The following is a 13,179-nucleotide window of genomic DNA, read 5'->3' as shown; positions in this document are numbered from 1 at the left end:
ATTTATACCAAAATTACAAGATTTAATTTTTTATCTAAAAATTGGATTCTGATTACCCCATTAAAAGAAGAAAAAAAAATGATAACGTAATGTTCAATTAAGAGAAGAAGAATAAGCAAAAGAATCGAAAAAGCTAATGAATTTTTGTGCTAAAAATTGTTTGTAAGATTGGATTTTCGCGCTAGAAGTGTTATTCTAATTGATTAAAAGAAGCAGAAATTGATTAAAATTTGACATATAATTTTGTCGGGAATAAAAAATTTATCAGATTAAAGAATAGTTGAAATGAGTTTTTGCAAAGAATTTGCAGGTTAAAAAAAGAGAAATGAAACTAAAGCCTGGTTTATAAAACAAAATTTAACTTTAGCATTAACTTTACTATTAGCATTAAGAATAGAGCTAGTGGTTGAGCAGCTGAATTGTGATGTTTATAAACAAAATTTAACTTTAACTGTAAATTTAGCTGTAACTGCAGACCTTGGTTTTACATAAAATTCTAAATTTTCTTACAGCTAATACTAAAGTTAAATCTCCAATGTTTAAACTTCCTCTTAAGATTGAATTTTTGCTTTACTTATGAAATTTCTAAACAGAAATTCAAAGAATATCCTTTTGTTATTGATTTAGTGCAGTAATGTGGCATTAGGCAGCAAAACTTGGAAAAATTAACATTAAAATTAAATTACTTTTCAGAAAACTGTATGGTTAAATTAGGGGCTTTATAAACACCCTTCTTTTTTAGGGTTAATACTAAATTTATTACTAATGCTTAAGTTAAAATTTCTTTTATAAACTACGCTTAAAAACAATTATGTTTTTTCACCTGCTTGATCATTTGAAAATAATATAATTTTGACTGACAGAAAATGCATAATACAAGGGTGTTAGATAAAACCAAAAAATGTCAGTTGCAAATTAACATTTATTCGGTTTTTTCATCATCAAATTAACTTAACACATATAACTTACACTCATGTAACTTTCATAACATAATGGTATTTTTGTGGGTTTGTTATGTAATTTTCACACACAACTTGAAAATGTACAATGCGTGTGTGTACAAAAGAAATCACATTTTTCTATTTTATGCTAATATCTCAACTGCCACGAAATCTAAAAATATCTTCTCCGCTTTTGGAGTTCTCGGGCCTCGCTATTATTTCCTGTAAAGTTTTTTATAAGTTTCTATGAAGCGCCAACGAAAAGAATACGTAAATACACGAGCGAGCCTTCAGGTTGTAATAAACGCGCCTTTCAGACTTGTCAGGTGCATTTTCAAAGCAATTTCAAAAATTCCTCAAGAAATAACATACATTCTAATTAAAAAATGGGTTCAAACATGAATAAACGTCCCAAAAAGTGGCAAAAACACTGGCAGGAAACACAGTTTTGAGAACTAAATCTGAAGTTTCAGTGCTTTAAAGAAACTTTAAAGGTGCTCACTAGAACATCAAAACCAATCTGAAAGTTACATTCTTGCCTGGAACTTATGATTTACGCTTTTTAAGGTATTGTTTGGCACATTTTGGGCGCCCGAGTGAACGGCACATAATACATATTTCCAGACAAATTTTGTAATAAAATTCTGTTTCAAATTTATGAGCTTGTCAGGTCTTGGATTTAATAGAAATGTTACGCTACTGTTGGTAAAGTTATAATTCAAATAACTTAAGATATTAACACTTTTTTCACAAAGAATTGACCTGCAAAATTATCTTTAAATCACTTGCGTTTTCTTTGGATGGAATAAACTAGCAACACCCTGTACCTCGTTAATTAACTTTGGAATTAATTTTATATGTCGTGAGACAAGTCACTATAGCAACTGAACCCATACTATATCTCTATACTTGCTCAAGACACTGTTGTCAAATTTTGTTTTGAAACTATTTAAAATAATGATGAAAATGTGTATGGTTAATAAACTGACTAGCGCCCACTAACAGCCAAACGATCAAAACTCCAATCACGAAGGGTGGTAACTTTAAAAACCCCATCTATTTATCAACCCCAATGCTTTTTGAACATAACACTTTTGCAAAAATTGTTTGGAAAACTATCCAAATGAAAAAATTAATTGGAACATTGAATTTGTACAATTTGGTACCACTAACATTCTTAGAAACTAAAGAAAATTACTAAAGCCGACATTGTCATTTTTCTCCATAAATTAATAGTTTTTTGTTTGCCGAATAGCAAAATTTTCTATTTTCTGGTTTCTTGAATAGATTTACTGAATTTTTGTTTGAACCAAAATTAAAATTAATGCTTTTCCTGGTCCTGTGATTTGGGAAAGTAAGGTATTTAAGCCTGGTACAGAAGATGATACAGGGTGAGTAAACGTTCATTAACACAAAGTATCAATTAAAAATAGACTACAATGAAGTAAAAATATGGTACTTTCAGGTAATACATATTCCGTGTATTTCCTAAGAGTCTATTTTTTATAATAATAATGATTTATATTTCCTCTCAAATTTTGACTCGAATTCTCTGTACTTAATGATAAAATCTTACATAAGAAACTCTTCAATTTACGTGACTTTAGTAAATTACCTCATTTATAATACAGATAAACGAAACGACGGTGTGGTTCGGTAATAATAACCCCTTTCCAAAGTAGACCATGTTTTACGTGAGGTAATGTTTCTACGCACACATGCGAGAAAATGTAATTTTTCATACGAAAAAAATGAACTTTTGTAGGAAAAAGAAAAGGATCTGTTTTTACATGGTTTTAGAGGGTTGCCAACCTCTGGGTCTGAAATAATCACGGCATGACATTTTCACAACACCAGCAGAGTAATAATGAATCTTTTTTTATGATCCGGGCTGTAGGGCGTCGCTTTAATATAAATTCTGCCTGAATTGCTTTCGAAACATCTTATCTTTGTATAACCTTTACATGTTTCCTTGTTCTGTCATGTGTCTTCAGCAGCAAACCAAACCCGACGAAAGGCGGGGAACGTGCCAAGATTACTTACTCTACTGTATCAGATAAAATAGAATGTATGAAAAGGTATTTGTTCGTGACAGACGTTGATGCACGAATTCGAGGAGAAAATAAATTGGAAAAGACAAGCGGCAGAAAAATATGACTTTCGATTAGTGTTGTCAACAGTCTTGTTTGCCTCGGCATCACAAATTAGATCTAATTTCTGCTCGTCCTTTTCGAGTCTCTCTGCAAAACTAAATGAATTGTAGCGGTTTTTCATTGTCTGTCTGAAGAACATATTTCAAATATAACTATGAGGTTTTATTTTATTTAGAGACATTGTTGGTCGTAATTCTCTTTTTATTACATAACGGTTAAGACCTGCCGGAATGAAAACAATATATTCTTATTATGGAAGACAGTGGATTGGTAGACAGCTTTGTTGCTGCTGCAATTTAAATTAATACGTTGCGGAACTGCATGGAAAATGGAAACAAATTATTGAATTAAATGTATTATTTATTATAACTTTAGAATGTCCCTTGAGTATAGTTACAACAGTTTGAGAATGGGACAACCCCTTTTAGCAATAGGCATATGCAAATCGCAAAAAATGGTTGATATGGTATAAAGGAACATAGTTTAACGTAGCAAATTTTCAGTATGGTTCCTGAATCTCTGAAGTCAAAATTGACATCACTTGACAAGCTGTTGACATATTTTTTGATTATTTCAAATGCAACAGCTTGTATTTTATTTGCTCCACCGAAAAATCTCTTTTTTCTGATTTTTATGATTTAACCAACATAACCTCTATATTTTAGATATAGTTTTGAAACCAGAAGAATGAGACCTTCCGATCAGCAGCAAATGAAATACTGTTCTCGCGGAGTGAGTTTACCCGTGCGTCATCACCCTGTGATTTAGAAGTAGACATGCATTATTGACTTCATCCTTGTCTATTGTTCACTTTCAGAAAGGGTAAATATCTAAGTGAATGTCTTTCAAAATAAACATTTACTGATTAGCGCTTCTATTTCAGTCATTGTCAGTTTGAAAACCATTGACATTTATTTGATTTGTTTACTATTAATTCTTTTCCGTTTCTTTGTGTTGTTAATCATTTATAAAGTTTTCTTTTTACCACACCACCACAGTTCTTTTAAGAGCTATTGTTTCTACGCTTTTAACATTCTGTAAGTACTTTCATATTATTATTATTAATATTTTTATTTTTTTTATATCGGCTGTCACGGTCTAACCAAAATTGACACAATTACTAACCTGTTTTGAAAAAAAAATGGGAGTGTCTATTGTGGTTTTTATTTTGCCATTTGGTTTTAACAGAATTAATATATGTCGTAAATTCGGAATTACTTACTATTACAGTATTTTTTAGAAAATGCCTGGAAAAATTCTCCACAGACAAGCCCAGCAGTTAATTCTTAACCTTTGTGAATATTTTGAATTGGAAAAAAACAATGGAGGGCCTTTAGAAGCTTTATCATCTGTTCAGGAAGTAAATAACAAATTTTAAGACCTTATATATTCTTAGTGATGTATTTTTTTGATACTAGAGGGTTGCTGCTGCTTTGAAAATTTCCCGCAAAACTGTTTATTCAATTCGGAAAAAGCAAGCAAGCAATCTTATGATTTCCTCACCTAGAAAACGTAAATCGAGATGTTATCGACGGGCCAAGACCACTGATGTATCTGAAAGCATTAAAATGGATGTTCGAAATACATTATATGATATGTACAAAGATAGTGAGTTAATAATAGTAAAACATATCTACTTTTGTAAGAAACATCTATAAACATTTTATTTTTTCAAGAGATTTTTGGGTTGCATTAGATTTTTCATAAAAATTTCTTCAAACATATTAATAATAAAGTCATAGGAAAAATAAAATATGCGTCTAAAATGTTTTCCAGCGGGTTTAAAATAAAATAAGTGAATTGCAACCTGAAAACTTCCGGTTCTGGCATATGAGATACTACAGCATCACTCAGAATGTCTTATTGAATTTTTAATTTGTTGTATTTATTTTAGAGAAACATGTAACCATCAAGAACCTAAATCAAGAGCTTAAGGTTAAAGAAATAATACATATTGGTGATACATCTCTGCGAATTTTGGTAAATGAATTAGGTTTCAAATTTAGACGGGATGATAACAGGAGAGCTCTAATAGAACGAAGCCATATTTCTTCCATGAGGGCTTGTTTTTTACGCAAATATATGGATAATATGACCAGTGAATACCGACGACAAGTGATTTTCCTGGATGAAACATGGATTTACTCTAAGGGAAATAAAACAAAGTCATGGCAGGATGAAAGTATAAAAAGTGTGCGTAAACCAGAAGGATATGATGGCAAACGTTTTATCATTGTTCATGCCGGATCTTCAAATGGATTTGTTCAAAATGCCAGTTTATCATTTTGTTCAAAATCAACTACACTAGATTACCATGGTGAAATGAATAATAGTATATTCACTAAATGGATGACAACACAGCTAATCCCCAATCTGGAAGAGCCATCTTTAATAGTAATGGACAACGCGCCATATCATAGTGTACTAGAAGAGAAACAACCATCATCTGCCTCTACAAAAGGAGACATAATAAAATGGTTAAAAAAGAACAACATTACATTTGACGAAAAACTACTAAAAGCTGAATTGTTACAATTAGCTAAAAGGAATAAGAAGGAGAATATTTATATAATTGACGAGCTAATCAGGCAACATGGTCATGAGGTTTTAAGACTTCCACCTTATCATTGCCAGTTTAATTCAATAGAATTAATTTGGGCCCATGCTAAGAATTACTACAACAAGCATATTGGACGCAATGGTTATGGTGATGAAAAGGTCCTCAGCATGTGGAAAGAAGCTCTGGAACAATGCACCCCACAAGTATGGGAAAACTGTGTACGACACACTGAAAAATTGATTAAGGGGTGGTATGAGAGGGAGCAATTTATAGTAAACATGGAAGTTGAACCACTGATTATAAGTGTTTCTAACACTTCTGATTCAGACTCTGATGATATTTATGATTCAGAATAATTTTGTAGATGTTTGTAAATTTTTTTCATTGCCAATGTGAAAACTCCACTTTATACCTATATTCATTTGAATAGTTAGAGTGTTACTTTATTTATTTATTGTCAGCAATAATGAAACAATGACAATAATTAGGAAAATACGATAGGGCGACATATGTTTTTTCTATGATCCAAAGGGAGACTTCTCATAAATAAAAAATGTTATTTCGTTCAACATATTTTTGATTCACTTTGGTATAAGGTTGTCTTAGTGCAAATTTGCAGCCAAAGATCTCTACTTTCTGACTGATAACACACGCAAAATTTTAAACGTGACGAAGCTTTAGACACGCCCGTTTCTCTAATATGAACACAACAGGTTTGTTGACGAAAACTTGATTTGATTCATATGATTATAAATGACGTAGCCTTTGTGACGCACGGGTAAACTCACTCCGCGAGAACAGTACGTGTGTGTGTTTCATTTAAAGTAATCAAAACATGTGTCAAAAATTTGACAGGCACTTGATTTACTATTATGGTATTATGTTTATATTGTAATTAGTATCTGGCGATTCAGGAAAAATACTGCAACTTGGTTACTTTTTGTTGCTGTATTTTAAGTTAAAATATGTACAATATTTATGTTTTAATTTAAACTATGCTGTCATATCAAAACAATTTTAATCATTGAGCTGTTAAATTACTGCAAAATAATTTGGGAATATCTATATCATGTCATGAAAGTCATGCAAAATGTCTGAAATTTCATGATAAAGGCAGTATTAGTCATTAATTTTCAACAAAGTCTAGAAGCCTCAAAAATATTTGAAACAAAAACTAAAATTTATCCAATTTACCTGATGTGATCGATGCCAATGAGGAATATCACCGCCGCCATTGGCTAAAGCCCTATATCGAAAAGGACTGTGTATAGGACAAGCACTATGATAGGGTCCACCCACGGGTGTGACAGGGTCCGACGATCTGCCCGGTCTTTGGTCGCACCAAAATGGCGGCAAAGGTGGTGGTTGCCTACCATATCGCGCTTGGTGCGGCCATCCTTCGACGTCATCATACGGATCCAGTTTGGCTACAGGATTGACCGAAGCATCCAGGTTAAGCTACACCACACTAATTTGGCCGCAGTTTGGTTGTAACGTTCACTCGATTTCATAAATTTATATTGCTTTGACATAATTGACCGCACTATTTAACTCACCGTGGTACTTTTCTTTAGCTAAAAATTACGAATTGTAACGGAGAGAGAGGCAATTATCAAGGGTGAGAAGAAGAACCTTTATCACGTCTTCTTTCGAGGACAAAAAAGTTTGAAACACAATAAGCAAAAACTTAATATATCTAACTAAAACCCCATTTCCAGACTCTCAGAACAGATAAGGCAAAATCAAATTGGATTTGAACTTTCCTTCAGTTTCGATACTGCGAGAGTTTCTCATTAGGACAAGAAAGTTAATGTAACTCTTCACAAAGCCAGACGGTCGGAAAATATTAAAAACCAACTTTTTTCAGGTCTAAGAAACTGATTTTTTTGATAAACTTGCTGAAACTGGACACGATGCTATAAAAAAAGAGTCATTCCTATTTCGTCACAAAAGTAAAAATTTCAACTAGTAGAAACAAAGATTTAAATGGAAAAATTGTGATGAATACATGTGGATGTTTCCCATCAGTTGTTACCAGATTACCAATTATTTACACCCCATAGGAAATGTTCGGGGTACAACCCTTAGAAAATGACATATGTATGCCCCAAACCTTTACTGATCCAACTGACGAGATTTGTAGCCGGGATATACAGGAAACGAAGGGATCATATCAATGCCTAAAACGCATGAGGGAAAACGTAAATGGATTGGAAATAACCTAAAACATAGCGCTATAAAGAAACTGACTTCAAAGGGTTATATAAAATTAAATTTAAAATTCTGCAAAGTATTACTTAAAGAAATGGCTTTTTGGTATTTTCAATTAAAAAAAGAAAATTTTTTTAAATAACACTGGCCACCATCACGAACTGAAAAAAAAATTAGATAACCCAATCTATTACCTACCAGAAAATCACCAACATCTTGTATTTCTTCTTTTTCTCGACTTTTTTATTCAACGAAATTTTCTGGTCATTCTATGACAACCCCATTACATTCAAATTCATTACAAATTAAGTATTTGCAAAAAAAATATTTAATTCTTCATTGATACAAAGCTGTGGATGGGTTTTAAGGCTAGGATGACCTCAGACGTGGCTAAGTAAAAAAAATGAGTGTCATACCTATACAAATTATGACAATTTCTCCAAAATACGGTGATCATCGAGACGTGTTTCTTTATTATTGTACTTCACAGTTTTTTTTTTATTAATTTGCTCACTGTACGCATTCAATAGGATTGGACAATATTTCAAATTCAACCAATGACAGTAGTCTTAAAGTGAATATTACCAGTGATACAGACATTTAATGTCCCTTGTCGTTTTTTCCTATTAGTTCAAAAACTATAATTTTCAAGTCAAGTTGGAAACATTTTAGTTTGGTAAGCATAGTTAGGTAATTACTAACTATTCTTTTTGTATTCGTGTATTTGGGTTTGGTTTAGTTTTAGAAATTAGAGCGAAGATAGCATTATTAAGTTATTAAACTGTTTATAAAGTACAATACCTAATAATTTTACGAGTATAAAGGTGCGATTCAGGGGGTTATTCCAATTTGCCTATGTAAAGATAGACCACTCAAACTTCTAAAATTGTAAAGACAATGTGTTTGAAAACAAAAGAAGAAACAATAACACACAGAATTTAAGAGAATGACATGAAAAACAACAACTCAGGAAACAAAATTTGGAAATCATAAAATGAAAATGGAGTTTGGAAGTTTGGAAGTATAAACTATTTCTTGCCGTTGTAAGTGTAAGTAGTCTTTACAGCTCCATGAAGCCATTTGTGACAGTTCTGACGTTAAGGGACATTTTTATACATTTCTTACGTTACGTGGCAGCTGTCATAACTGTTGAAACTTGTCCATCAGTGACCTGAAACTATAAAATTACAAATAGTTGGCTATTTGAGGAATGTTTAAAGCTTCATGGAGCCAAATTTGAAAGTTGAAGAGTTAAGGAACACTTTTATACTTTTTTCTTAGGTCACGTGACAGCTGTTATAACTGTCAAAACTTACTAATCAGTGACATGCAAGTATAAAATGCCAAACAGATGTCTTTCTTTGAGTAATTGCACAGTAAATTGTGTTTAAAGCAACATGGAGCCAAATATGTCAGTTTTGACGTAAAGAAACACATTGATACTTATGTCATTGATGTCCGTTTCCCCAACATTGGTTAAATTGAGTTTAAGAACAGCTTAGATGTGTTTAGTTTAAACTGTAAAATTTTCCACCTGATCTGTCACATTCAAACTTTGCTTAAGTTTTACTTAAAATCGATGTGAAAGTGTCAGGAAAACAGGCATTAACGTCACAACAGTCAAATTTTGCTCCATAGAACTATAGAAACAGCTGCGTGATTTTTGACAGCTGTCAGGTAATGGAAGAAACATATCAAACTGTCCCTTACTTAGCCTAACAAATGTCAAATTTGGGGCTCTATTGGAAGTATTAGGATGTAAATACAAAGTACAACTATTTAGCATTTTACAGTGCTGAATGTACATGCAATGCTAATGAATAAGTAATATGTATCATTTTTCTCAAATTCAACGTTTTAAAATGTCACTTAACGTCACAACTGCCAATTTTAATTCCATAGAGTACCGAATAACAATTTCCGGCGTGATTTATCAAAGAGACGCGAATATTTGACATTTTACAGTTTCACGTCACTGTTTAATGATTTTTGACAGCTGTCAGATGACTAAAAGCTTGTCACTAAACGTCATAGCTAGTTTAGTTCGTCAAAGTGGCCCACGTTTTTCCAACCACACGAATTAAAAACTTCTTGAAATTGAGGTTGCCAAAATGAGCTTTTCCACGTGGAAAACGTGTTTTAGTAAGTGAAAACCTGACATATTATGACGGTTTCTGAAGATTTGGCGTGAGTTTAAAAGTCGTCCAAAATTCCACTGCCTTAATTAGTGCAAAGCCATACCTTTCATTGTATTTTTGGAATCTATATGAAATTTAAGCAATATTATTAATATCAACTAAACTGCTCACGAAAAAGATCAATACAGCATAATTTTTGTTAACGGAGTATATCTCCGAAATTCCTAAGCCGAATTTAATGAGTAAAAAACAGTTAAAAAGACTGTTTTTATGTACAATTAGAGCCAGGAATTAATTTGGATTTACAGTGACTCTTCACCGATATACAGGGTAAAGAAAAAGGTGCTGCAAATTTCTTCAATTTCATCTCAGTGAATTTGATGGTTAGAATAATTTTAAAAAAAATTTTGTGTGTCATGTAATGGGTTTGGTTGAGATTTTGGAACATGTTGGGGGGGTTTTTCAATTTTTGGTCTACAAAAGGAATTACAGGATGTTTTTGAAAAAAAAACATACTTTTTTATAAATTACTCTGTATCTCGGGAATACCCCGACTAATTTTAATTGATAAAACAACACTAAATTTTAAACGGAGGTTAATGCAAAATTTTTTTGGTGTTGTGCAAAATAGAATAAAATTAATGGGATTAAAGGATATAATTTTAAAATATATTAGAACGTGTAATCCTCGGAAAATTACTGAGAATTCAACGTAGAAGAAATATTCAAAATTCTGAGAACATACATAAAAAATTCTCGTAAATTAACCATTTTACGTAAATTCTTTGTGAATAATCTTGAGTCATTTCTATACGTACTTTGCTCTTCAACAGATCATAATAGAACAGGCATGTAATCTATGCAATAATTGTTCATAAAGCATGCATGATTAAGTACGTATACATATCGAGATAATTGATACCTATAATATATGCAATTTCAAATGACAAGATGCATAAGCAGTCCTTAACATGTCTGGTCTAGAGCCATTCGAAATTACCTTAGAGAATAATATATTATTGCCTATACAAATGCAATCAATAGCAACCAAATACAAAGTGAAGTTTATAATATTCATTTTTGATAACTCTCCGGGTTAAAACTGCAAATAGACCGAGTGAAAAACACTTTCATTTCTCTCTGTCGATCGCAAACGTATGCAAGTTCTCGAGAAGTGTCGTGGGCGGGAAACTGAATTTCCTTTCGATAAAGTGAACGCTCTGACATCACGAGTTCATCAAGAAACCATTACCGATCTGTTCCCCTCAGCGTCATGAAATCATCAGGAATGTTCGCCGACAAATTTAGGGGTGAACGAGCACCTGAGCCTTATCAAATGAGTATCGATAACAAAATGTGGAAAAGCTGGTAAAAAATGGCAGAGGATTTGGATTAGAATCCCTGCAAAATATTGATAGGCAAACAACTGTTATTTTTGGTAACAAATTTTGTGATTTGCCAGTCAGGAAAGTTGGAAAAGAAATTCTACTCGGTCAACATTGGGTTAGCAAAAAAGTATCCGATTTGGCAATTTATCTTTCGCCCAATTTGTTTACACCTTCTACAACCAAAATTTTGTTATAACCAACGTACAGAGTATTTTTTAGGAAAGTAATCATTAATCAACATAAATCAGGTAGCGATAAGTTTCTATTTCGACCAACTTTTGTCATTTTGAAACCGCACAGACCATTCAAATGTAATTATTATAACGCGGTGGACGTGATTGTATAACATCAATATTCAATTACAGCGGTTGAGCAATTCGCGCGTGAAATAAACTGAATTAAACAGTGATCATAATTAAATAAGGGCAACTCAAATAATCATCGACTGATGGTCAGTTGAAAACGGAACAACACCGCGACGGAACAGTTTGAAAGGTTTTTACACATATCGCATTAATTCTCGTATCTGGGAGCTGCAAACAAATTCGAGGAAATTAAACGGTCGTCGTTCGCATGTAAATGAATATTTGACGTGCGGAAATATGCTCGTATTTGAATATGAATGGGGAGGTGTTTAAATTCATGTTTGAGCTGGTTCAAAATACGTCGATCCAGAAAAATGCATATCTGCACCATTTCACTGTTTGAATTACAAGTTAATTTGCCAAGACTGAAATCATATTCAATAGTAGGAAACTGTACTTATTTTGCCAAAAATGTTGTTTGTTAGTAAGTTAGAACAAATAATGAAACAGCTGGTAATAATTAGTAGTTAAATTCCATGTCAAAGTTATCTTCTAACAAAGTAATAGTAGTCTTAACAAATTTGGAATTTTTGTTCTTCAGTCAACGACTTAAAGAACTAAACTTCTTTATTGAGCCTTTAGGTCATCTCATTACTGCTCATGATATCATAATAAAACTTGAGGCAAAAAATTACGATGATATCGTGCTTTTTATGAATTTTATGAAAATCTTAGATAAGTTTGTCGAGTGCTGCAGCTACCAAATTTCATATTAGAAGATTCGATAAGTTGTTAATTAACCCTGGATAGCCCTGTTATATATCAAACGCCAAACCTTCATTGAGTTTATTACTATTTTATTTTCCCATGCGATAAAACAGTTCCATCCATCCATTTAAAGACCAAAAATGAAGCTAGAATACTACATTCAAGTAAAAGTGACGTTAAAAAGTTTCGAATTGCATCGTGGATATAAAATTGTGCACTAATAAGTTCAGTTTATAGTCAAAACTTGCGACAGTAAAACCTAAAGAGAACATTAGAACCAAAGTTTATACGGAAGGTGCGAAACAGCTTAGAAAATGTACAGAAAGTAAAGTAAGAAGTATGTTTTAGTTACAATGTATAAGCAATTTTATTTTGATAAGTTGTCACTAGTATTCCTAATATTTAAATGTTGTTCGGTACATTTGCTCGATTTTATCTGGAATACTTGTTAATAGGAAGGAAAAGGGTAATTAGCGCTAATGATAGTTGTTATTACAATGTTTTCTGTGACATTTACGTATTTAGTAACAGAGATAGGAAAATGCAATAAGCCATGCAATAAGAAAAATATTTTTCGTTAGGCCTCTTGAAGAAGTAGAAATATTGAAATAGTACAAGGAGAAAAACAAGAAATGTCCCATCTTAACTGTATTACATTGAAAGTGATAACATAAGCCTATTTTTGAGTCGAAATGGACTTAGTTAAAAAAAAGCA

The 13,179-nt window shown here is 32.3% G+C and overlaps 2 protein-coding genes across 8 annotated transcripts in view; one reads left to right on the top strand and one right to left on the bottom strand.

Moving 5' to 3' along the window:
• CASK (peripheral plasma membrane protein CASK) overlaps window positions 1-13,179 on the bottom strand; it is a 196,620-nt gene that overhangs the window by 111,120 nt on the left and 72,321 nt on the right. The gene's annotated exons all lie outside the window — the stretch shown is intronic.
• LOC145725438 (uncharacterized) lies at window positions 4,327-6,467 on the top strand. Its single transcript, XM_081974206.1, has 3 exons — window positions 4,327-4,454; window positions 4,513-4,702; window positions 4,989-6,467. The coding sequence occupies exons 1-3, from the start codon at window positions 4,338-4,340 to the stop codon at window positions 6,008-6,010; spliced, it is 1,329 nt and encodes a 442-aa protein (XP_081830332.1). The 5' UTR covers window positions 4,327-4,337; the 3' UTR covers window positions 6,011-6,467.

Source organism: Ips typographus, linkage group LG2 (genome assembly GCF_016097725.1).
Source record: "Ips typographus isolate SLU linkage group LG2, UJ_Ityp_2.0, whole genome shotgun sequence".
NCBI classification, from domain to species: domain Eukaryota; kingdom Metazoa; phylum Arthropoda; class Insecta; order Coleoptera; family Curculionidae; genus Ips; species Ips typographus.
The sequence above is the reverse complement of the archived record's forward strand: the minus strand, read 5'-3'. Positions and strand labels throughout refer to the sequence as shown.

Bases quoted from the DNA above. Each gene is read 5' to 3' on its own strand.
- LOC145725438 (XM_081974206.1), top strand. From the start codon at position 4,338: ATGCCTGGAAAAATTCTCCACAGACAAGCCCAGCAGTTAATTCTTAAC. The intron at 4,455-4,512 runs GTAAATAACAAA...TTTTGATACTAG, and splicing joins CTTTATCATCTGTTCAGGAA to AGGGTTGCTGCTGCTTTGAA. The intron at 4,703-4,988 runs GTGAGTTAATAA...TATTTATTTTAG, and splicing joins ATATGATATGTACAAAGATA to AGAAACATGTAACCATCAAG.